Source organism: Chrysemys picta, chromosome 8, assembly GCF_011386835.1.
Source record: "Chrysemys picta bellii isolate R12L10 chromosome 8, ASM1138683v2, whole genome shotgun sequence".
Lineage (NCBI taxonomy): Eukaryota > Metazoa > Chordata > Testudines > Emydidae > Chrysemys > Chrysemys picta.
Window position 1 is genome coordinate 102,207,919 of NC_088798.1, and position 25,097 is coordinate 102,233,015.

Below are 25,097 nucleotides of genomic sequence, written 5' to 3' on the forward strand. Positions count from 1 at the left end.
GAAGAGGATTCTGGAAGTTTTCTGGTCCCCAGCTGCAGCCACAGCTTCATAGTACTTCTATAACATCTGTGGAACCTCTTGCACTCAGCCAGGAAAGGTCTTATTCCACACCTGTATCATCATTTGGGACCCCCAACAGAGCTGCTATATATCTTGATTTTACTTTTTTTAAAGTTGAAAAAAATATTGCATTTCCATCTCCGAGCAAACACGCTAGTGCTTGTGACGGTTTCCTTTTCAAATCTATCTCTATAGGAGCCTATGTAGCATCTTTTAGGAGCTGTGTTATTGAAAGCTACAATACTCACTTTTGAGCTAAGCAGGACAGAGCAGGGACACTGATCTTCTCCCGCTCTAATTTCTGGACTTTCCTGAGCCTGGTACAACTCTGGAGTTTGATGGGATAATTATAACAATGCATTTATTTAGACTAGGTGGTCATTGGAAGGACTGCTACCTAGGCAGAAGCCCACCGTCTCCTTCTGATTTGCATAGCATTGCCAATGTGAGCTTACTTTCTCCCACTTTACCTCAGCGATAGCCGTGGTAAATACATTTGAGAGGAGGACTGAAATTAAGAACAAAGGGAAATTACTCATTTGGGAGAGGCCTGTATTTCACAGCAGTAGGTGTTGCAGATAGGAAAGAGGAATGCATCACCTGTCTCCCCTTCTATAGGGTCAGCTAGGCAAAGTGAAAAAAAGTACTAGAGAGGTGGAGCTTGCAAGGGAGTGGAGGGGGAAGACTATATTAAAGGGGTGAGTGTTATGAAAAATTATCATGCATGGTGAGTTGGTATGTCCACAGAGAAGAATGGGCTGTGAAAGATCTTCCCCAGCACAATTCTACTGTTTCAAAAGAGTGGTTAGAAGATCAGATGAGACAGAACCAGACACACACAGCTTTGCCCCAAGACCTAGTGTCCACCCCTACCCAAAAACAGTCTAATGGAACGTGACCACTAATCTGAATCTTATTCTGATTTATGGATCACTTAAAGAAACAGACTCGGAGCCTGGTGTCTACGCTGCAATCAGCCTTCTGAAAAGCTGAACCATTTTTCTGTTTTTTGGTTTTAAGGAAGGCTGGGTTGAACAACATTTCAGCTGTAAAGAATTCTAAATGGTGCATACGTCACCTCCACACACATGCACCTTTCCTGTTTTAACTTGGCTTTACTACATAGTCTGTAGGACTGCACTGCAGCAAGGTATGAAAATTAAGTAAAGACCTGGATAAATAGCTATATCTTGCACATCGCCAAACCCAGACTCTTATGGGGACCACCAGATAAATGACGTTCCAGAAGCACAGACCCTCCCACCCAACAAGCCAATCATGCTGTGTCAAGTGAGTTAAGTAGCACTGAGTAATACAACAAAATCATGATGCAGGTAGGAGATGGGCTGGCAATCTGCCAATTTTTTCTTGAAAATATGTCTGAAAATGACTTGGTTTCCACACTCAGCAATTATGACTAAGAATCGATCTCTTCCCCCTTTTGCACCAGTTGAAAAGGCCTGCCAATCTTATGTTCATTAACAAGAGTTATGAGTTCCTGAGGCTAAAGCAGAACTATTAGTTCTTAAGTAAATACAGCCCAACTTCATGAGAATATTTGCAACATGAAGACTTAATACTTGGGGAGGAGATCATGCAAGTGTCTGTTCCATTAATGAGCATGATTTTGCTACAACTGGGACAGAAAAGTGTAACATTCAATACACAAATTTCCAATGATGCAGATGGAAATTTGTATCCACCTTTTAGGCCCCTGATCCTACAAAGAGAACTGCATATGTGAACTGATGTGCCCATGTGCAGCACCCATTTCTGTGACTCTGCATGAATACAGGTTTTCCTTGCAGGACCAGGGTTTCAGTGATTAACCTTTGTTCCACTTTTGACAGCCACTGATACTTTGAGATGTCACATTGCAATTCATAGAAAAAAAGCATGACTTTTACAGCCATATTCCTGCTGTATTTATCCACAGCTGGCCAACCTAAAATTATTTAACAGAACTACAAATTTGCAAAGAGAGTCTCTCTTCTGGTAGTCAGAAGTTTAGTGATTCCCTCACCCTGAAATTCATGGGTAGACAATATTTCCTCCACCCTCTTTTTCATTAGGAGTAAAGGGACAGGTTTTTATGTTTGTAAAATATTTGAAATATGTAAAGGATACTAGTTTATAATGTTACATGTCTCCATACAGAAATGTATGGGTACATACCTAATGTTAGGTATATATGCAACGTTTTTTCCAGCATCGTTTAAACTTTAACTAATGATTAAACACATGGACTCTTGTTTCAAACTAAAGAAAAAGGTGATATTTGTTAGACCTATCTGTGAAAGAGTATTAGTATGCCAACAAGTTTAAAAAACTGCAACCTATTTCAAAAAAATGAAAATTACTTTTAATTTTTACATTTTGGTATCCATGATTAAGACCATAACTGACCAACAAGATAAACATGGCAGTGATTCAAAACATGTGGAAATATTTAAACTTAACTGTACAAAATAAATTAAAGTTTACAAAAATCTCACACTAGCTCTGTTGACTGACACAGTCTATGTAGTCTCCTCGGAGAGACACATAAGATCTCTGAATTATTTATTTTTTAACAAGTCAAAGAAAGGATGCTGCAAGGCTTCATCAAGGGTAATTCTTTTGGCTGGATCATACTCCAACATTCTGCGAACAAGGTCAAATAGATTCTGATGATCTGAGTCATGACAATGCATTAATTCCTGAAAGAAAGAAGAAAAATTCATTTACATAGATCCTTCACAAATATGAATCCAGCTGAGAAAGAAATTGATGGCTTTGGGTTTTACCTTTAATGGTTTACAACGTCTCCTAACATATCGACCTGCAGAACTATGTTCATCCCAGTCCAATTGGTCATGCTGAAAATAGCGTTTTCTGCATAGAAAGAGTTTTATTAAATAATATTTTGCAAGTTTGATCCTGGAAATATCTACATCTTTCTAAGTAATTTTGAAACACCATAAAAATGATGTATACTCTATATCCCTCTATACTTGGATTCAAAAAACCTTTATTTTCCAGCTAACATATATACATGAGAAAACCTATCATCTATTGCTATATCAGAATACTGACAAACCAGGTTAATTACTTTGTTTTCCTTGGCATTCAAACCACTAAAAGCAAACATTTAAACTATATTTACACTACTGACAAGTTAGAGAGCCAGAAGCTTCAAAGAAGAGTGACTTGTCTTCAGCTTAGACTGGTACACGTAACGGAGAGGATGTCAGCCTTATTGATTTTTATAACTTTTGTTAGTCTTGTATCATAATTTTGATTTCTTACATTTAATCTTTCTAGTTTTTGAAAAAAGTTGTCAAAATCAAATTCTTAGTACAACTGGATATTATCAAAGTCTTCAGGGACTATATTCCCCAAACACCTAAAAGCTACTGGGTCCAAATAAATGCTTGACAAATGCACTTGTCGACAGCAAGTAGGATGATTCGGGGGGAGAGGGGAGGAGGAGGATGCAGGAGTCTTATCCAGTTTCTGCCAAATGTAAGCATTCATTCCAAAAAATAACTTTTGAAACTTATTTGTAAAAGCAACCAAGCAAGTAAGCAATTAATGTAACTAACAGTGCTATCTTCCTGAATCTGCAGAGAGGCTGTCTAAAGCTTAAATCCTGGCACAACTCATAGCCCAACCATCCAAGCCTGTCTTCTGGAGGTGCTTGTTGTGTTGTGGGGAAGAAATCTTTCCTTCCCAGACCAGACAACTCCAAAGTACTGGTATTACTCCATGTCTGTTTCTTTAGTCTCACAAATGGAGTAACCTTTGTGCTATTTGTAAAAAGCAACAGAGGGTCCTGTGGCACCTTTGAGACTAACAGAAGTATAGGGAGCATAAGCTTTCGTGGGTAAGAACCTCACTTCTTCAGATGCAAGTAATGGAAATCTGGAGACCCACTATTCAGCAGACCCACACCACTTCCACACCTCACCAGTTACAAGAGTGTCCTCAGACCCAGACGACTTGCCCCAATAGACATAAGAACAGATTTCTTTCATCTCAAAGACTTAACTGTGAAGTCTTTTTCACTAAATCCATCCATCTCTATTTATGCTCTCAACGATGCTAGGTGTTGGAAAATTTTGGGATGTTACAGCTATCTCCCTCCCAGTTCTGCTACCCAAATTTTGCATGCACTTTAAATACTGTTGGAAAGTACAATAAATCTTCTGACCAGTGAGTTACTGATGAACTTAAGAATTGGTCTTCTGGATAATCACTTGCACAATTTAGATTTTCAGGGCTGTTTTGGATGGTCCAGAATTCCTCAGCACAAATTAGACAAACATCTCACTGCTTAAGCACAGTTTAGAATTTATAGCACTTCTTTGGCTCTAGGACTTTCACTCTGCTGAATTTCAAAGTACTGCAGCAAGAGAAACATTAGGTTCTCTCTAAAAAGGTCACAAGAATCAAAAGTGTTACACAACCTAAATACAGGAGTTGCTATTAGCTCCCCCAATACCATATTTACCTTGATTTCTTAATCATGTGAGTTGGTAGAGGCCCTAACATTCTCTCCATCATTGCCAAGTGTTCTTTACTATCATGTGTCTGTAGAAAAAAAAAAAGTCATTACAATTTATACACTATTTCTTCCCTTCCACTTAAGTATACTTATTCTACACATCAAATGTCAGCCACTGCTTTATCACAGAATCATTACACATTACCAAAAAATCAGGTATGCAGTGCTGTAAGTAGACACTATACTTTCCAATCAGAGTAAAGTGTTCCCTGAACAAAAGTTTATAATCTAAACAAGATCATACATACACATTTAATTAGTCCTATCTTATCAGCTTTTTTATAGTCTAGACAGTGTTTAGGAAATTAATATGTACCCAATTTAGCAGCAAAATTTGGTTTAAGATACTGTAGACAGAATTTTCTGAGTAGATCTGTATTATAACAATTTAAATTTATAGTGACTTTCATCCTTCATGAACATTAAGCTTAAATACCTGTTTTTATTATAACCATTTTACTGATATATAGTCTGAGAGACAGACAGAATGAGTGATGTGCCTGAGATCACTCAGTAAGTCAGTGACAGAGTTCTGATTAGAATCTAGAGGTACTCACTCCATCCATGCTCTAACCTATTAAGACATGCAACTGCCACGTCAAAGGTTCTTGAAAGCACAGGAAGCCTTTTAATATCATATCTCCTCCTACTCATCTATATAATTGCCCCTATACTCTCCTGATCATATGCAGTATAAGAACACCACAAAGTCTATGGACTTGTGGCATATCTAGCAATTCACCATGTTCATCTGAATTAATTTTTTGAAACTTTAACATCAGCCAAAAGACTACTGGAACCTAGTTCTATCTACTTCATTCCTCCCTGTAAATCACCATATCTCCAATAAATTATGTAAAACTTTTGGTGTTTTGCTTGAGAAAGTTATAAAAGCTAAGGGGATTTAAAAAAAAAAGTATGACTACACCTCTACCCCGATATAACGCTGTCCTCAGGAGCCAAAAAAAAAAAAAAAAAAATCGTACCGTGTTATAGGTAAAACCGCGTTATATCGAACTAGCTTTGAACCGCCAGAGTGCGCAGCTTTGGCCCCCCGGAGCACTGCTTTACCACGTTATATTCAAATTCGTGTTATATCGGGTTGCATTATATTGGGGCAGAGGTGTACTTTATATTTTGTAAGACATTGTATGTAACATCATGTTATCTTTATATAAATGTATCACTATTTACACTTTCTATTATAATACTTAAATTTGCAAACATATTTTATGCCTCTTATATTTACATTCTTTTAAGTAGATGGCATTAGAAAATCAAGTCAAGAGCCCGTAATAAAATGGTACATAACTGTTTAACATACATACCTGAAATACTGTAAGACCAAGGTAATATTCAATTAGAATACAACCTATACTCCAAACATCACAGGGCTGTGACCACCCCAGTGCTACAAAAGACAAACAAAAAATCCAAAGCATGTTTAATTTTTAGCTTAGGCTGAAACTGTATAAGTTACCAATCAACCTCCACCTATTGTTTTCCTAATTCCTAAGCCATTTGTCCTTACAATTTTTCTCTCCCTGAAGTCATTTTGACAGTACAGAAAACAGAATTTGGCTGGAAAAAAATGAGAACTGTCCGTTTTTTTTAACGTGTAGAGTTGTTGTAGCCATGCTGGTCCCAGGAGAGAGAAGTTGGGTGAGGTAATATCTTTTATTGGAACAACTTCTGTTGGCAAGAGAAACAAGCTTTCAAGCCATACAGAGCTCTTCTTCAGGTCTGGAAAATGTACTCAGCAGCTATGTTTACACTGCAACTAAATGCTTGTGGGCTGGCCTACGACAGCTTGCAGCGTTCGGGCCACGGGACTACAAAACTGAGGTGTGGATGTACGGGCAGGGGCATGTACGGGGACCCAGAGCTCAAGCTCCAGCCTGAGCACGAACATCTACACTACAATTTTACAGCATCATAGCCTGAGCCTGCTGACACAGGTCTTTAATTGTAGTGTAGTCATACCCAGAGTGTCACAGCCAAATATAAGGCAGAACAGATGGTTTAGCACAAGTAGTTAACATATATTTCAAGGGGCTGTTCAAGGTGAAATGGCCTGTTAACACCTCTCTGGTCATAGGTGGGGAAAGGAAGAGTTAAGAATAAGAAAGCGGCTTTTTGTTGAGCTATTAATAGGGTAAGCCATCATTACCTACTAGATCAGGGGTCGGCAACCTACGGCGCGTGTGCCAAACATGGCACGTGAGCCGATTTTGAGTGGCACGCTGCCTGCCTGGTGAGAGGAGGAGGAGGAGGGGCCGGAAAGCGCCACACTGGGGGAAGAAGCGGGGATGGGGGGAAGCTTGGCTGCCACAGGACCAAGCTTCTGCCTCCTGCCCCCATAGTGGAGAGCGGTGGGGGGGGTTCCCAGCCCCCCGCCACACTCTGCTCCCCCGCCCACCGCTCTCCCCTCCGGGGGCAGGAGGCAGAAGCTTGGTCTTGCGGCAGCCAAGCTTCCCCTCTCCCCCATCTCTTCCCATAACGTGGTGCATTCTGGCCCCGCCTCCTCCCAGAGGAGCAGAGCCGAGCGCAGCGTGCTCACTGCTCCATAGAGCAGGCAGAGAGAGGTAGGGATGGGCCTTGGGGAAGGGGGTGGAACAGGGCATATCCCTCCCAGCCCCCTGCCGTGAGCACCCAGCCTTGTGCCCTGCACCCCCCCCACCCCACACACCCCTCCCTCTGCCCTGAACCCTCATCCCCCCAGCCTTGTGCCCTGCACCTCCACACACCCCAGCCCTCTGCCCTGACCTCGAGTGCCCCCCAAACCCAGCCCTCTGCCCTGAACCCCCCCACACCCAGCCTTGTGCCCTGCACCTCCACTCCCCCCCCCCCCCAACACCCAGCCCTCTGCCCTGAACCCCCCCCCACACACACCCAGCCTTGTGCCCGGCACCCCAGTCCTCTGCCCTGACCTTGAGTCTTCCCCCCCCCCCCCCCAACACCCAGCCCTCTGCCCTGAAACCCCCCCACACCCAGCGGGCTGAGCAGGCTGGCGGCGTAAGATCAGCATTTTAATTTAATTTTAAATGAAGCTTCTTAAACATTTTGAAAACCTTGTTTACTTTACATTCAACAATAGTTTAGTTATATAATATAGACTTAGAGAGAGACACCTTCTAAAAAAACGTTAAAATGTATTACCAGCATGCAAAACCTTAAATTAAAGTGAATAAATGAAGACTCGGCACACCACTTCTGAAAGGTTGCCTACCCCTGTACTACATGGTAATAGCAGAAAGGACCATATATTAAATAATTAGGACTGTCAACAACTAGTTAAAGCAGTTTATGGAAAATGATGATGCTCTGGAGTGAATAGTAGTTAAGGAACAAGATCCCATACATGAGAAGGCCTGAAAGTCTCTACTAACCTAAAATAACTTCAGGAGCTCTGTAATGTCTTGTAGACACTAAAGTACTGTGATGTTCATTATCAAAAGTTGCGCTTCCAAAATCTACAACTTTGATGTCTGTGTTTTTTAGTGTGCGTTCATCCCGCTTCTGTAACAATCAAAATACAAACGTGTTACATTTTCTTAATAGACATGCTTATTTAAAGTTCTAGGTTCATACACATATAATTTTAAAATACCTACAGGTTTCCAGTTGACCTAATGACATGATAAACTTCCAGCCCAGCCCTATAAACAGCACTTCCTCCCATAATACACAAAGCAAGAGGAACAAGCTTTGCAACTTGTCCTGAAAGTCAGCAAATATGGGCTCTGTTGCACTGAAGTTCAGTGCATGTGCACATATGCACAAATGGAAATTCCAAAATCAACATCCACTGCTGAAAATGCTTTGCCTCCGCTGAACATATCTTAATATTTTATGCTAGAATGTCCCAATACACTCAACCAACCAACAAGACATGAGGCTGAAAATGTCCACGCAGTGTGCAGAGGCGGTCAAAAAAGCAAACAGGAGGTTAGGAATCATTAAAAAGGGGCTAGAGAATAAGACTGAATATATTATTGCCCTTATATAAATCAATGGTTCGCCCTCATCTCGAATACTGCGTACAGATGTGGTCTCCTCATCTCAAAAAAGATATACTGGCACTAGAAAAGGTTCAGAAAAGGGCAACTAAAATGATTAAGGGTTTGGAACGGGTCCCATATGAGGAGAGATTAAAGAGGCTAGGACTCTTCAGCTTGGAAAAGAGGAGACTAAGGGGGGATATGATAGAGGTATATAAAATCATGAGTGATGTGGAGAAAGTGGATAAGGAAAAGTTATTTACTTATTCCCATAATATAAGAACTAGGGGCCACCAAATGAAATTAATCGGCAGCAGGTTTAAAACAAATGCAAGGAAGTTCTTCTTCACGCAGCGCACAGTCAACTTGTGGAACTCCTTGCCTGAGAAGGTTGTGAAGGCTAGGACTATGACAGAGTTTAAGAGAGAACTGGATAAATTCATGGTGGTTAAGTCCATTAGTGGCTATTAGCCAGGACAGGTAAGGAATGGTGTCCCTAGCCTCTGTCTGTCAGAGGATGGAGATGGATGGCAGGGGAGAGATCACTTGATCATTGCCTGTTAGGTTCACTCCCTCTGGGGCACCTGGCATTGACCACTGTCGGTAGACAGGATACTGGGCTAGATGGACCTTTGGTCTGACCCGGTACGGCCTTTCTTATGTTATGTTCTTATGAGGCATAAAGTGGTTTCTAAAGAATGTATGACCCAAACCACAGAGGGTTTTATAGATCAACAACTTGAGATTAACTCTAACTTAACTGGAAGCCAGTGCAATCTTTGAATCACAGATAATATGCTTTCTGGGAGAAGCTCTGCTGACTAAGTGGGCAGCCACATTCTGTATAGTGCATAACAGCAAGTCAATCTGGATATAACACAAGGCATGGATAGCTGTGGCAAAATCTACATCCAAAATAAAATTACAAAACCTTCTTGCTAAAATGCAAGTAAAAAAGCCCTCTTACTCATTACGTTATCTGAACATTCAAATATAGAGGATCCAAAAATTGCAAAATTGCCAGAAATTGCAAACCTTAGTGACAAAATGCAAACTCAATAGAGAAGGCACATATTACTGTACTTCTGCCCTTTCTTCTGTTTGTTATCCTTAATGTTACACCTCTCTTATCCAGGAAGATCCTTATCCATGCCCAAAATCTTTGGTACAAGCTGATAGAGATAGTAACTTAACCCACTGTAGATCTAAAGAAACTGAAACAGAACTGGATCTCATCCACAAACCGAGGGCAGCAAAGCCCAAATTACCTCACTATTTCCACAAGCAGCTTGTGCACATTAAAAAAGGAGGGGCAACATAACAGAACACTGTTATATTACATGGCAAAACTATTAGGCAGACAAGCAGTTACCCTAATGCTACGCTCTGGGTCTCTCTCAGAAAAGAATGGAAAGCAACCCTTTCCATTCCTGGTCAGGGCCCATTGGCATACCACCACGTGACAGATACAGAAAAAACAGCATGGACGCTTGTCCTTGTCAACTGCCAGAATACTGACCGACATCACCAAACTGTTCTCCACATCATAACCAAATTGATAGAGGTCAAGTAAATCTGAGGCATCATCACTAGTGACTCTACAACTTTCTAAAAAGATTCCCTGAAAATGGGAGATTAGATGCAGGGCAAAACTGGCACAATACTCAATATTAAGTTTTCTTGAGCAAGGACCTAACAACTACTTCTTAAAAAGACAGTGAAACCGTATCTCCATGCTGGACTTCTGTTGCCAGGAAAAACATAAGTTCAACTCACAATTCTTAGCTCAAAAGTTCTCTATGAACCCCCAGAACCTCAATAAGCAACACTGCCATGTGTGAACTATCAGAGGATACTGTTCTGCCATTTTAGAGATTGTTTGATTAAAATCTTGTCTGTTAAGAGGAAAGACCGCACATCTCAGTGAGCATATGGAAGCTAGGAAAGACAACCTTATTTATCACTATAACTTTTACACATGGCAAGTTAATTTTTAAAAGACCAAAATAAAAGGTGGTGGTAAGGACAGTCCAATGGGAATTGAAATAAAAGATGTAAATTTACCATTTTAGAGTTGTACTTTACTACATAGTCAGACTCCACAAACAAAATATTTTCAGGCTTCAGATCTGTATGAGTCAACTTATTGTGATGTAAAACTACAAGAGAAGGAGAAAATGGAAATCAATATATATATATATATACACACACAATATATTTCTTAAATTTTTTTAGATATGCATGCAGATATTAATGAAAACACTAAGTTTACTTACAATTTATAGACTGGCAAATCTGATATGCCATCTGTCTAATGTCACCAATATGAAATGGCAAAAAGCTGTTTTCTTTAATAAAGTCATAGGTACTAAGTCCCAGCAGCTCAAACACAATGCAAACATGACCATGATGATCAAACCATTCCAGCATCTGGACACAGCGGCTTTAAAAAAGAAAAGAAAGTAAAGTGAATACTCAACTCATATGTGGCTCATTTTGCAAATCCTTAACTCTTTGGCTTATATTCCATGTTTATACTTACAACGTGCTGCTGGGATCCATGGTGTTTAAATACTCCAATACCTGTATTTCTGAACGGGCTGCTTCACGGTATCTACTAACATTTTTCACAATTTTAACTGCTACATGCATTCCTCTCCTTCGAAAAAAAGATCAACTATATTAGTTCTCAAACAAACATCTAAAATTCAAATACACCCTGACCACCAGGGACACTGGAAGATTGTGGACACCCGAGAATTGCAGATTCGTTTTTGGGCATTTAATTTTAGCACTTGAAGGCAGGACAAGCATTATATGGTTTTTAACAGGAGCTCTGGTTAATCAGCAAGAAGCTAGGTTTTACACTAGCCTCAGTTTCCAGATGGCCTCAAGATCTCCCCTCAAGCAGCACGTGTTACAGTAGTCTAGTCTCACGGTGACAAAAATATTGAACAAGGGTCTTCATTTCCAAAGAGGGGAGAGTACTGCAAAAAAGTTTCTCTGCAATATACACCACATTGTTCTTGCTGTTTTCGAATGTCCCAGCTGGCAGCAGTGAAAATTAACTTTGATAAGGTATAAGAATTAGCTTACTTTTAGATTAAAGGCATGTTTCCCACTATTATAATTTGATAAATCTGCATGTTTTTTGTTTTATAATGTTAACACTAATTAGGGCTGTCAAGCGATGAAAAAAATTAATTGTGATTAATTGCACTATTAAACGATAATTGAATATCATTTATTAAAATATTTTGGATGTTTTCTACCTTTTAAAATATATTGATTTCAAATACAACACAGAACACAGTGTAACATGCTCACTTTATTTTTTATTACAAATATTTGTGCTGTAAAAAACAAAGATAGTATTTTTCAATTCACCTCATACAAGTACTGTAATGCAGTCTCTATCATGAAACTGCAACTTACAAATGTAGATTTTTTTGTTACATAACTGCATTCAAAAATAAAAATGTAAAACTTCAGAGCCTACAAGCCAGTCCTACTTCAGCCAAGCACCCAGACAAACAAGTTTGGTTACATTTGCAGGAGATAATGCTGCCCTCTTGTTGGTTTACATCACCTAAAAGTGAGAACAGACGTTTGCATGGCACCATTGTAGCCGGCGTCGCAAAATATTTATGTGCCAGATGTGCTAAAGATTCATATGTCCCTTCATCTTCAACCGCCATTCCAAAGGACACGTTTCCATGCTGAGAACGGGTTCTGCTCGGTAACAATCCAAAGCAATGCATATCGACGCATGTTCACTTTCACCATCTGAGTCAAATGCCCCCAGCAGAAGGTTGATTTTCTTTTTTGGTGGTTCGGGTTCTGTAGTTTCCGCATCAGAGTGTTGCTCTTTTAAGATTTCTGAAAGCATGCTCCACACCTCATCCCTCTCAGATTTTGGAAGGCACTTCAGATTCTTAAACCTTGGGTTGAGTGCTGTAGCTATCTTTAGAAATCTCATATTGGTACCTTCTTTGCTTTTTGTCAAATCTGCAGTGAAAGTGTTCTTAACATGAACAACATGTGCTGGGTTATCATCCGAGACTGCTATAACATGAAATATATGGCACAACGCAGGTAAAACAGAGCAGAATACATACTATTCTCCCCCAAAAAGTTCAGTCAAAATTTGATTTTTTTTAAAACAAGCGTCATCAGAATGGAAGCATGTACTCTGGAATGGTGGCCAAAGCATGAAGGGGCATACGAATATTTAGCATATCTGGCACATAAATACCTTGCAATGCCGGCTACAAAAATGCTATGCGAATGCCTGTTCTCACTTTCAGATGACGTAAACAACAAACGGACAGCAGTATTTCCTGCAAATGTAACCAAACTTGTTTGTCTGAGTGATTGGCTGAATAAGAAGTAGGACTGAGTGGACTTGTGGGCACTAAAGTTTTACACTGTTTTGTGTTTGAGTGCAACTATGTAACAAAACAAAAAAAAAATCTACATTTTTAAGTTGCACTTTCATGATAAAGAGATTGCATTATGGTACTTGTCTGAGGTGAACTGAAAAATACTATTTCTTTTGTTTATCATTTTTACAGTGCAAATCTTTGTAATAAAAATAAACGAGCACTGCATTTGTATTCTGCGTTGTAATTTAAACCAATATATTTGAAAATGTAGAAAAACATCCAAAAATATTTAATAAATTTCAATTAGTATTCTATTTAACATTGCAATTAAAACTGTGATTGTGATTAATTTTTAAATCACAATTAATCGCGTGAGTTAACTGCAATTAATCGACAGCCCTAATTGTAATGTTGTCTTTCTTAAAACTGACCACGGATCCAAGCAATTCACCCTCTCTCTCTCATTCAGATAATATGGTCTCTCCAATTGATTAGTTGAATGGTAATGATTTAAAAATCATTCAGGATGTGACACCAAGATCCTGAAAAGGACTAGTCAAATGACAGCATGAACTAACCATCAAAAGGAGATGAAGAAATCAACAATAACAATGTTAGTGGAACGGGAGATACGAAACACATGGTTAATTACTTTAATCTGCAGCGTTAAGTACATTGTTGAAATGATCCAATACACACAGAAGGAAGGAGGGGAATGTTTTGATCAAAAAAATATGCCATTTCCTTGATAAACATCATAATATTCTATGAGGAAGAAGGACATTGTCTTATTGTGTGTTCATAAGAGGTTTGATGGATATGTTGAAAAACCACTGTGAGCTAGTGGACTGAATAAATTGCTATGAGCTAGAAACTCCGGTCTCAAACTCTTGAATAGTAACTTCAACAATAATAATGCTGGCTCACTCACTGTGTGGCCTTATCTACAGCAATTTCTCTGAGTTTAATTCTGCATCCCCTTGCATACCCAACACCCCCAAAAGTCAACAAGAGTTGTGGGAGCACAAGAAATGAAGGACTGTGCTACCTATATTTCAGTTTCCCCATCTGTGATGTAGAGATAATAATACTTATCTATGCCTGGCAATTAATGAGGAGTTGCTGTTTAGTTGAGGTTTGTACTGTACTTTTTTAAAAGTAGTGTTAAATATTATAAACTGGCCCCTTTTGAAGGAAACACTCTGCTAGCAGACATTTTCCAAGGGAAATGTGATCACAGAACAAGCTTATGCTGTCTAAGAAACAGAAAAACAAAGATATATTCCATAACCAGGAATATTTTTTCATATATTTTTCAGTTTGCTTACTTTGTGCACCGGCCAGCATTTTGTGTATAACCACAATTTCACTGTTTCCCAAATGTTTTAAGTGCTGTGTGCGTCTTTTGCATAGCAACGGGATAGAGAAAACAGTTAAAAGATAGTAAAATATAATTGAAAAACCACACAAAAATTGACGGGCAAACTCAGCAGCAGGTGCACCAGTATGTGAAACTACATTTATTTTTAAAGTGTGACTAGATTTCAGGTTTGTGATGTCCCTTCAATACTGGTAAGCCCAAAGACTCCTTCTCAGAATATATGACATGTTACATTTTATCTGAATCTATATTTTCTGTCAAAGCAATATAACATTTGGACTATCATTTCTGATCCCAACCAAGGGGTTTTGTTGAGACAGTGCCCTTAAGAAGATGACTAACATACTTACATATTGTGATCAATGCATTCCACTACTTTTCCAAATGCCCCTTCCCCTAATGTGGCAATAATTTCATCTAAAAAGAACACACACAAGTAAGAACAATTACTGACCAACTCAACCAATGATTAATGTTATTAATGTAAGATTTTAAAATGTGCCATTATAAAAGCATAATTAAACTTAAATCTCAGCATTTGAATATGTTACGTTATTGGACAAGTGTCATGGAAACAATTAGCTAAGAACTATCTCTTGTTCTAATCTCAAGCTTCAGATTCTACTTTGGAACTTTTGAATAACAGTATTTAAATTCTACAGAAAAGATATGCAAAAGAACAAAAAAGCACAAAAGAAAAAAACAAAGAACAATGAAGATTTCTTTAGCCCCCCTTCTCTGACATACTATTCTAAACAGAGTTTTTGCTGAAAAGCTTTTTTTTAAAAAAGTGTTGAAAAATGTTCTATACATCTTGCTCTTAGTACGTCTCCACTTTCACAGACCAGGTGACCCTCCTCATCATCCTCTACACTCCTGGATCCTTTCCTTCGGTGACTCTTCTGGAAACGGCACCAAGATCGTCCAGCCAATCAATATATCACAGTGAATTCAGGGCAGAATACGCAATTCATTCAGCAGGGAGATATTCAGGCATTCAGTTACGCACCAGGCCACGAACAGTTGGCAGGAGCAATTTCAAATTCAGTCCCCAGAAATTCACAGGGCACAGTTTGTTACAGAAGAAAAACATGGCAAGGAACAGATTTTCAGATAAATACTTCAAGTGATAAAGCAACAGAAAACAAAAACACAATTGTCTCTCAAACACTGGTTTAAGTGAAGACTAAGATTAAGACTGCAATGTCATTATTTAGTAATAGCTTGCTATTAAACAGGAAAAAATAATCTTTATTGTATTGTATATATACGGACTTTTAACCGGGGGAGAGTTCTTTGACTGACCAGTAAAGGTTTTAAAACATAATGGTTTTAGAAATTAAAAAATTTATCAAGCGATATTACTTTTTTCATATTCCGAGAAACAAAAGAGAAAAATTTACTCAAAAAGCCCTTGAACTGCAGTGTATAATCTAACACATCTTTTTGCTTCTACTAAAGAGTGGGGAAGTATGAATACTTAGAATCATAAAACTTAGAGCTGAAGATATTCAAATGGGCACAGTAAAAAAAAAAAATTCAGATAGCATGCTTATCCAATCTTCAATAAAACATTCAACAGCCATCAGTCAGACATATGAATGATCAAAATTATGCGAGGAGCAAGGTATGGAAGTGAAGTGTCTCTCTTTTAACACGTTACAGGCATCAGTTGCATGTCATGTTTATCAATTAAATTTAAATACAAGGGTACATATTTCAATTCTTTTTAATATTGGAGTTCAGTGGGGTCTCAAATTTGCTGTAAAATAGCTGTTTGACCACACTGTGACAGTTGCATTGGGAAGCAGGAAAGGAGCCTGCATTCATTTCCAGAACAGAATTTAGAGGATGTCAGTAACCTAACTATTGGCCAAAGGATATTTCCAATGGAACCAAGTCTTAGATAAAATAGTACTAATGATAGTACTAGAGGAAAAATTATCTGTTTACTATGTACCAAAATTCTCATCTAATAAGTATATATACACACTTATATTTTATATATAAAGGGTTCATAGCTGAATCTCTTCGCGTGTGTGTGTGTGCGCGCGCACACACACAGAGATTCAGCTATGTACCATTTATATATAAAATATATCTGTCCAAAGTACCTATGGCTTAGGAATTGAAGTTTTAACATTCAGTTAAGAAGTCTATAACTAATCTATTAATAATAAAGTTAAAAATTACTCATACCGAATGTGAATGGTGACTGGAGCAATGATGTCTCTTATGCTTCCTTTTATGACTACTTTTCCTGCTCCGACCAGAGGATTTGCTATAGTGGTGATGGTGACTCTTTTCATCGTCTCTGTGATAATGCCTGTGGTCATATACTTCACAGAAGTCATTTCTGTATTCCTCAACATATCTCCGGTCATGATGATCTCTCTCATTTATGGATCTATCATCCAAATAATAACAGAAAATACATTTAAAGTGAATTTTCTCCACTTTAAAAATACTTGTGTTCTGACAAGAAAAATTACTTGAGTTGCTAATGCTTAACTGAACATTTATGGCATTTTTATTTACAGCAAAATTCTGCTTTACAACATCTCCCCCTCTAGCAAACATCTAGAGATTTTCAGGCTAGTTTATATGAGGGCGCTGGTTAAGTCATCTGTCTAACATATTACCTTACTTTGGAATTGTGTAAGCAGAATAACCTGTACAACAAGAAATCCAGATCCAAATAGGAAATATTTGTCTCAATAGCTGGCATAACTCCACTCCAACAACTCAATCTCTCTTTAAAACATACAAAAATCAAAGATAAAGTGCAAGCCCACCCTTTCTTTGGCATACACCAATGATCCTCTTCCATGTCCTTAAAACATACAAGCATAAAAGACAAAAACTTAAAACCAATTTGCCACCCTGAAAAATCTAAAAGGGAACTACTCCTGTTATTAGTACTCTGCATTAATACACTAAGAACCAGAGAGATTTTTGAGGTTAAGACTCTCCCCTCAGAAAGCAGTGGGCCATGAAAGCTGCAGAGCAAGGAAAAGAGCATCTCACGTTGCTGCACATCCACCCCTACTATTTTAGAAGCAAATTGATGAGCTCTTTAAAATATGGTCTTCCTCTCTCAAAGGAAGGACACAGAACACCTATATCCCCTCTTAAAGGAAAAAAAAAAAAGCGAGAAAAGACACCGGAACAATGAATGAAAGCAATCTAACCCACACTTACCCTCTTATGAAATGTTCTAAGACAGCAAACCTTCACCTCCTTCCCCTATCCTCATATACATGAGGAACATTTTATTTGAAATTGAATACGTATTGTATTTCAATATAATCCTTGCTATGTGGGTATTCACAGAAACAGATTACATGTTAATATTTTGTATCAGAGATTCACAATTAAATAATTTAGATCATTGTATCAGTAAAACAAATTCTCTCTTAAACCTGGCAAATAATGAGCCAAATCCTAAAGGAATTACCAGTCTTGTCTGCTCAAAACATTTTTTGGTTTAAATTAATTTTAGTTACAATTAGAGATATCAGTATTGGTAATCCAAAGAGTCTTTTACCTGTCTGAAACTTCAAGATGATGTGATTTATAGGGTTTGCTTTCTTGTACACTGCTGTGGGACCTCTTTTTGCGTTTATGGGGAGCACTGTGCTTTCCTTGATCCCAGCTCTTTCTATCATCCCACTCAGAGCAATGACTTCGTTTTGAATGTCGCATCTGTCACAAAAATATTTAAAGGGAAAGAAGGGTTATATTTTCGTATACACAGAAATGATACAGTCAACTAATCCAGATTCAACAGGCTAGTTGATACAGAAATCACAGTTTACCGCCGCTCATTGGGGGTGGCTTAATTATACCAGTGGGAGAGCTCTCATCTGCCGGCATTGAGCAGCTATATAGGAAACCTTACAGCAGCGCAGACATAGCCTAAGAGTTGTATATACACCTCTATCCCGATAGAACGCTGTCCTTGGGAGCCAAAAAATCTTACCGCGTTATAGGTGAAATCGCGTTATATCGAACTTGCTTTGATCCACCAGAGTGCGCAGCCCCGCCCCCCTGGAGCGCTGCTTTACCGCGTTATATCTGAATTCGTGTTATATCAGGTCACGTTATATCGGGGTAGCGGTGTAGTTAGGACTCTGTGTTGTCATGACACAAAAATGGTTACAGACTAAGTCCTCAATCCTACACTGAGGGCTTGTCTTCACGTACAGCGCTGCAGCTGTGCTGCTATAGTGTTTTAGTGAAGATGCTACTACGCTGACTGGAAAGCTCTGCTGGCCTAGTTAATCCACTTCAAAAACTCAAGAATGTTTTTCATCACTATACAAATTAAGGAAGGTCTATGGAACACAAACCACTAAGGACTTTTAAAAAGTGTTATTTACAAAATTACAGGTAATATCAAACTGCTAAGGGAACACTGAGTAAGTAAGAGGTGGGCTGTTAGTTGTGACACAAAGAAACACTACATTATATAGCAGGGGGGCCTCGCTTGCAGGATATTTGATTAAGCGTAACAATTTCAAGTTAATTTAGTGTCTAGTCCAGGGATCAGCAAACTTACAGAAGTGGTGTGCTGAGTCTTCATTTATTCACTCTAATTGAAGGTTTCGCGTACCAGTAATACATTTTAACGTTTTTAGAAGGTCTCTTTCTATAAGTCTATAATATATAACTAAACTACTGTTGTATGTAAGGTACATAAGGTTTTAAAAATGTTTAAGCAGCTTCATTTAAAATTAAATTACAATGCAGAGCCCCCCGGACCGGTGTGAGTGCCACTAAAAATCAGCTTGTGTGCTGCCTTTGGCACATGTGCCATAGGTTACCTACCCCTGGTCTAGTCTTTTTTGAAGACAGAGTGTGGATGAATGAAGATTTAAAAACCTATCAGTCACGTCAAAGTAACCCACAAGGACAAGTCTGATATTCCATTGGGGTTTAAACTTCCAAAGAGAAAGTAGTCAGTGACAAAACAGAAAAAAAAAAAAAAATGTGTTTGCCGACAATTCAAGAGGTTGTGATGGGATTTTATTTTGGAGAATTAGAATCTAGAGAGAATAATTCTTGGAAGGCAGCACAAAGTGCAAGTGTTCATTGCTTTTTCAAGACAGACAGAATACTCTCCTGAATGTAAAATGAGGAAAGGTGTGGTAAGGGCTGGAAAAACAGGTTATCCTAAAAAACTCAGGGTTGAGTAAATGTGGAAGAAGTGAGTAAATGTTTCCACAAATAACTTACTTGTTTTATATAAATGCTCTGTGTTTTTTCTTTTTCCTGACTTCTTAAGACTTGGATATGTACAAAAATCTTTTTTCGCCCTAAACTTGTTACATTTAGTTACAAGGAAAAATAAAACAGGGATAAGTTGTCTATCTTCCCTCAGTAGCTTACATTTTATGATTACACTGACATTTGTCTTAAGTGACGACTCAAGTGACTGAAAAAAATAATTTGCTTAATAAAAGCAGTCTTCAAATAAAGATGGAACAAAACTATTCCAATGAGGACATTTTGGGAAAATCTCTTAGAACAAGAACTGCATAAGGGACCAATCTACATGAGAAGGATCAGGGAATTTTTGCTTTGCCAATGAACAGAGGTATGGCTAAAAAATGGATAGCAGCAGCACAAATTATATCTTTTTAGGAACAGATTATGGATTAAATATGCAGATTCTTTTATTAGAGGCCTTGGAGCTGCCGGATTCTCTAGAAGCAGTAATTACATTGCACAGAGTCAGGAAGCTCAATTCATTTTTTCCTCTAATACAGACAATTATCCTGCCTTTGTCACTTCTAAACTTGACTACTATAACAATCTATCCAGAACTATCTTAGAAAGGCCATCCAGAAGCTCCAGCTGCTTCAAAATACAGCTATTATTTACAACAATTTAATTGGGTGTGCCACTAGAAGCAAATTATACCCTTGTTCAAGTCTTTGCAAGTCTTGTTCCAGTCTTCCTGTTCATTTCCAGATGCATATCAAGACACTGATAATCTTTAAAGTCCTGAACCTATGAGACTCAATTACCTTGAAAACTCATTTTCATTTTACATCTTTTCCTCAGTTGAGAATATTGTTAGTTTCTTTAGCTCCCACATCCATAAAAAGAAAAGTATCTATGACACAACCACTCAGATGTCATGCACACCTGTGACATCACCAAGGGCAACATGGCCAATCAAAATGCAGCCTTGAATCATCAGTGTCCTATACAGAATTTCTTCACTGCCCAGATTTATCCCTCATGCCTCCATAAAAGCCAACAGCAGTACACCTCCTCCCTCCTCTCCTCCAGGTTTTTTATGGAATATGGTTTCCTAGTCATTGACCAGTAGGGGTTCATAGGAGCACTCTAGGTGGAGATGCTAGCTTCGGGCCTCACATCCATATCAGTATGCTTTGTGGAGAGGAAGAAAAGAAAACCACCTCCTCACTTGAGAAAATAAAGTGAAAGAATCCATTTTTCATTGTTCCAGGCTCCAATTCACTAATACAAGGAAGGTGAGAGAACCCTTAGGTCAGTCCTTTTGAGGAGAGTGAGGAATAGACAGGAATGAGAATAGACAATGGTATGGTGCAAAGGAAAAGACTGAGATAATGTACATTTTCTTTAAAATATTTATTTACACAGAACTGAAGTTTATACAAGTTATGTTTATTTTCAAACTTTATGCCATAAACTAGTGTATGCTTGTAACTGCTGTTTTTGGTGCTGTATATTAACATGGGTACTCAAAAGTAAACAGTCTTCAAACATTTTTTCCAATAAAATCCACATTATAACAAAGCTTATACAATTAGCTCTTTATACATTATTTTATATGTAACTACTATATAAACCAGTGACTGTATATATATTAATTCAGAACATAAGTTTTAAGATGTTGCACAGATTTATTTCGCCAATCTAATTGTAACACGGAGTCAGATTTTAGAATTATCTATAGAATCACATTCTGAACCCAAAAAGAACAGGAGTACTTGTGGCACCTGAACCCAGTGCCTAGGTAAATATGCAGCACCGCAATACTATAATCCATACCAACCACAGTTCATAAACTCCATTAGCACAGAACTATGCAGGTGTTTTTTAAGTTGGCTGCTCTACCAGAAAGAAGTGCAGGAGCAGATACAGAGTTTCTGCTGTCAAGTGTTCCATGTAGCGACTGTTGAGACAGGCACATGGCACTACTGACAAGCAGAAAAAAATTAGGGAATAGCTATACAATCAGGAAATCAACGTCCATTTGTACATCCAAAGGAGTCTTCAGAATACATATTTTAAAATGTGGAACACACACACACACACACATATATATTTATATATATATAAAGCGTGCTAGTAACTCACACCGTATATTAAGAGATTCTAAAACTGAAGTATAAATCTAGAATCATCATACTTGAATAAGATTGCAATGAGAAGGCAAGTGAACGACCTTTCATTTCAGAAACTGATCATTGACAGTTATATCAGCAATTCTGACTTGTCTCTCTTCACACCTGGAAGCATTTCTTAACTCTGAAGTTTATACAAAGAATATTACTAAGTAACAGCATCAGAATGTTGTTAATTAGATCAATTCGCTTTTTTTGACTTCTGACAATGGTAAAAAATCCTTCCTACCAAATTTTTTTCAAATAGATTTTAAAAAAATCACTTCTATCACCAGTTTTTAACAGAATAGGAAGCACGGTGTTACAAGAGAGGATGAATCAAAAGGTATAAAAAGTACGGACTAAATCCTGCAAACGTGGTTAACTTTACTACTGTGAGTAGTCCCAGTGAATTTAATGAAGTTACTCAGGGTAGTAAAGTTAAGCACATGCATAAGCATTTGCAGAATCAGCGCATAGCTGACTATATTTTCAGGGAGAAGCCATTCCCCCATATATCCCTCCATCCCTCACCTTTTGCCTCCACTCCCTACTCCAAAGTCATTCCTCTTTATATCCACGCCTCATAATCAAGGACTTCAATTTCTCTCTTTTGGGCATGAGGAATTTTCCTCTTCCCTTCATTCAGCTGCAAATTAATGAGGATTCCAGTTTTTATCATCACATCCTAACCAATTCAGTCTTGCAAGAGTGAGGCAGCTGTTAGGCCTGGAGTGCACCAGAAAATTAAGTCAGCTTAATGACTTCACTCAGGGGTGTGAAAAATCCACACCCCGTGAGTTGTCGGGAAACTGAACTAAATCCCCATGTAGACAGCGCTAAATCAACAGAAGAACTCTTCTATCAACCTTGCTACTGCCTCTTAGGGAGGTGGATTACCCACAGCCATCAAAAACCCCTCCCATTAGTTTAGGCAGCATCTACGCTAAAGTACTGCAATGGTTCAGCTGTGCCATCGTAGCATATCAAGTGTACACAAATTAAACGCAAAAAGGGACCCAGTCAGTACTAACCAGTGACCAATCATGCAAGGAAAGGGAAGACCCAACACCCCACTAATTCCAAGGGTCCCACACCATCACTGGGGGAGACCAGGTATTACTACACCCTGAAGAGATGAGTGGGATGAAACTGAAGACCCTTGCTGCTTAGTTTGCTGAACTCACAACCTCTCTGCTGTGGAACGTAGATTCCCAAGTTCCTCCTCCCAAATCATGGAGTAGCCAACTGGAAAAACAGCTGAGCGGGAGCCCATTGTGCAAGGGCTCAGCCAGGCCCTGCCCTACTGTAAAGCACACTGCAGCTGTTCACCACCAGGCTGCACTCCAGGATAAAGTCCTGCGACCTCCACCCTCCGAACTCATCCCCGCTCATCACGTTTGTGCTGCCCAGACACCACAGGGTCACCACGGCAGCATTTCTCCAACGCCCCCCGGCTTCCTAGGGCAATCTCAGCTACTGACACTAATCTAGTCACCCCCTAAACTGCCTGTGCCCCAGGTCCATCATAGGCCATCCTCCTCCCCGGGAGCTACCATGACCGCCAAGGAGACCTGGGACGCTGCTGCTAAGGGCCGCTAGATGGAGAGCGGTGAGGGCCGATGGCCCAGCGTGCGCAGGGAAAGCTCCTCCACGGCCATCTGCTTCCTTGGCCGGCCCCGATCCATAGTCAGGGTACGAGGCGCGTGTCTCCCTGGCAGTTCCGCGCGCGCCGTGGGTATGTCTGGGCTGTTCTACCAGCAGGTGCCTCACAGGGGGGTTACCTGCAACCTGGGCAGGTGCCAGGGCCACCCGCGTGAGGGCCCAGCGAAGCCTGTCCAGAAAGGACTCACCCCCCACGAGCCCTCCTCCTTCACCCCCCATTACTCCCCTCAGAATCATCCCCTCCCTTCTGAAATCCCCCTCCGGCCCCTTCCCGCCACCATGACCCCACCTCGGGCAGCCCCCGGCCCTGGCTGAGGCGATAAGTGACCAGCGTCGAGCTCCGCCGGCTCGAGTCCACCACGACGTCGGCCTCCCCCAGCCCCTGACAAGGGATCGGGATGGGGGGGGAAGGTCACCTTCGTCACTTACGGCAGGCGAGGAGCTGAGCGAAACCCGTCTCCGCCCTCCGCACAGAAACAAAATGGCGGCAGCCCCGAGCACTAGATACCTGCGGGTCGCTTCCCCCCTCCCCCCGGTGCGGGATGACGTCACACGCACTCAGCAAGGGATGGGCTGAGAAAGAAACAACGGGACTCCGCCCCTTAGCGGGAGCGGCGATGGGGAAGCATTGAGGCTCCGAGACTCCGCCCCCTGTTGGGGGGGAAGGGGAGATACAGACTCCGCCCCTGTTGTGGGGAAGGAGGAAGTACAGAGGCTTATCCCCTATTTGTGGGGCACTGTAAAGCGAGGCACAAGGATTCGGGCCTGCTGGAGTTAAAGGGAGACTGTGCATTGGGAGCTGTGGAAAGTACTCAGCTGCCCATAGGCCACTGCGCGCTGTGGGTCAGAACCTCAAAGATATTTTACACACCTAACTCCCATTGAAATCAGTGGGATTTAGGCACCCAAATAACTCTGAGGATCTGGCCTTGGGGGCCGAACCCACCCCACTGCTAGGGTGACCGGATGTCCCGATTTTATAGGGACAGTCCCGATTTTTGGATCTTTTTCTTATATAGGTTCCTATTACCCCCCCCCCCCACGCCCCCTCCCGATTTTTCACATTTGCTGTCTGGTCACCCTACCCACTGCACTCATTCAGTTACTCACCGACCCGCACCACCAGTCCTTCTCCTTGCCCGTTGGCAGCTGGACCCGTGGGGGAGTCCGATTTCTAGTGGGAAACAACCCCACAGGAAGGTTGTGAGAGAATGAATACTGTGATAGCTGCACCCAGGGCAGCTGCTACTAACCACACCGGTGAATAATGTAGTAATATGTCCTTATTGCACCTGACCCTTATTGCACCTGAGCTCCTATGCCCTTGGTTGTGCAGGAGATGAAGGAGATGTTAGTACTTCCACCATCTCCCTCAGCAGATCTACCTGCATAGCACATAGCCCACTCTGTCTAGGCTGCTTTCCTCTGGGGACTCATTTTTGCATTTCCCTCTGGGAGGAAACAGCTTTTGATATTTTGCAGAGAATTGTGCTCAGGCTCCGTACTGAGCTGTCTGTATCTGTGACAGCAGAGCAGGACCCTGCTAGGTCAATGGTAGAACCTGTGCTGGTGCTGCTCTGTGAAGTTCTTGACATGCTGGACTCTATTCCACAACCCATGCTTTGGACTCATGCCCTACCTGTCTGGTGAAGGCTAGTGAGGAAACACTGAGTCCTT

At 40.2% G+C, this 25,097-nt stretch overlaps 1 protein-coding gene across 5 annotated transcripts; it reads right to left on the reverse strand.

The window, feature by feature from the left end:
• Nucleotides 1–2,399: 2,399 nt before the first annotated feature.
• Nucleotides 2,400–23,986, reverse strand: CLK4 (CDC like kinase 4). Of its 5 annotated transcripts, XM_065555079.1 has the most exons (14): nt 23,710–23,922; nt 19,612–19,691; nt 17,921–18,078; nt 16,573–16,780; nt 15,185–15,275; nt 14,724–14,790; nt 11,150–11,266; nt 10,884–11,050; nt 10,672–10,766; nt 7,996–8,125; nt 5,935–6,017; nt 4,553–4,632; nt 2,847–2,934; nt 2,400–2,759 (listed from the first exon to the last, which is right to left on the reverse strand). In XM_065555079.1, the coding sequence occupies exons 3-14, from the start codon at nt 18,076–18,078 to the stop codon at nt 2,619–2,621; spliced, it is 1,425 nt and encodes a 474-aa protein (XP_065411151.1). In that variant the 5' UTR covers nt 19,612–19,691; nt 23,710–23,922; the 3' UTR covers nt 2,400–2,618. The 5 variants fall into 5 exon arrangements, with proteins under 5 accessions (XP_065411151.1, XP_065411150.1, XP_065411152.1 ...); XM_065555078.1 differs by lacking the exon at nt 19,612–19,691 and having other exon boundaries at nt 23,850–23,986; XM_065555080.1 differs by lacking the exon at nt 19,612–19,691 and having other exon boundaries at nt 23,837–23,949.
• Between the last annotated feature and the right edge of the window lie 1,111 nt (nt 23,987–25,097).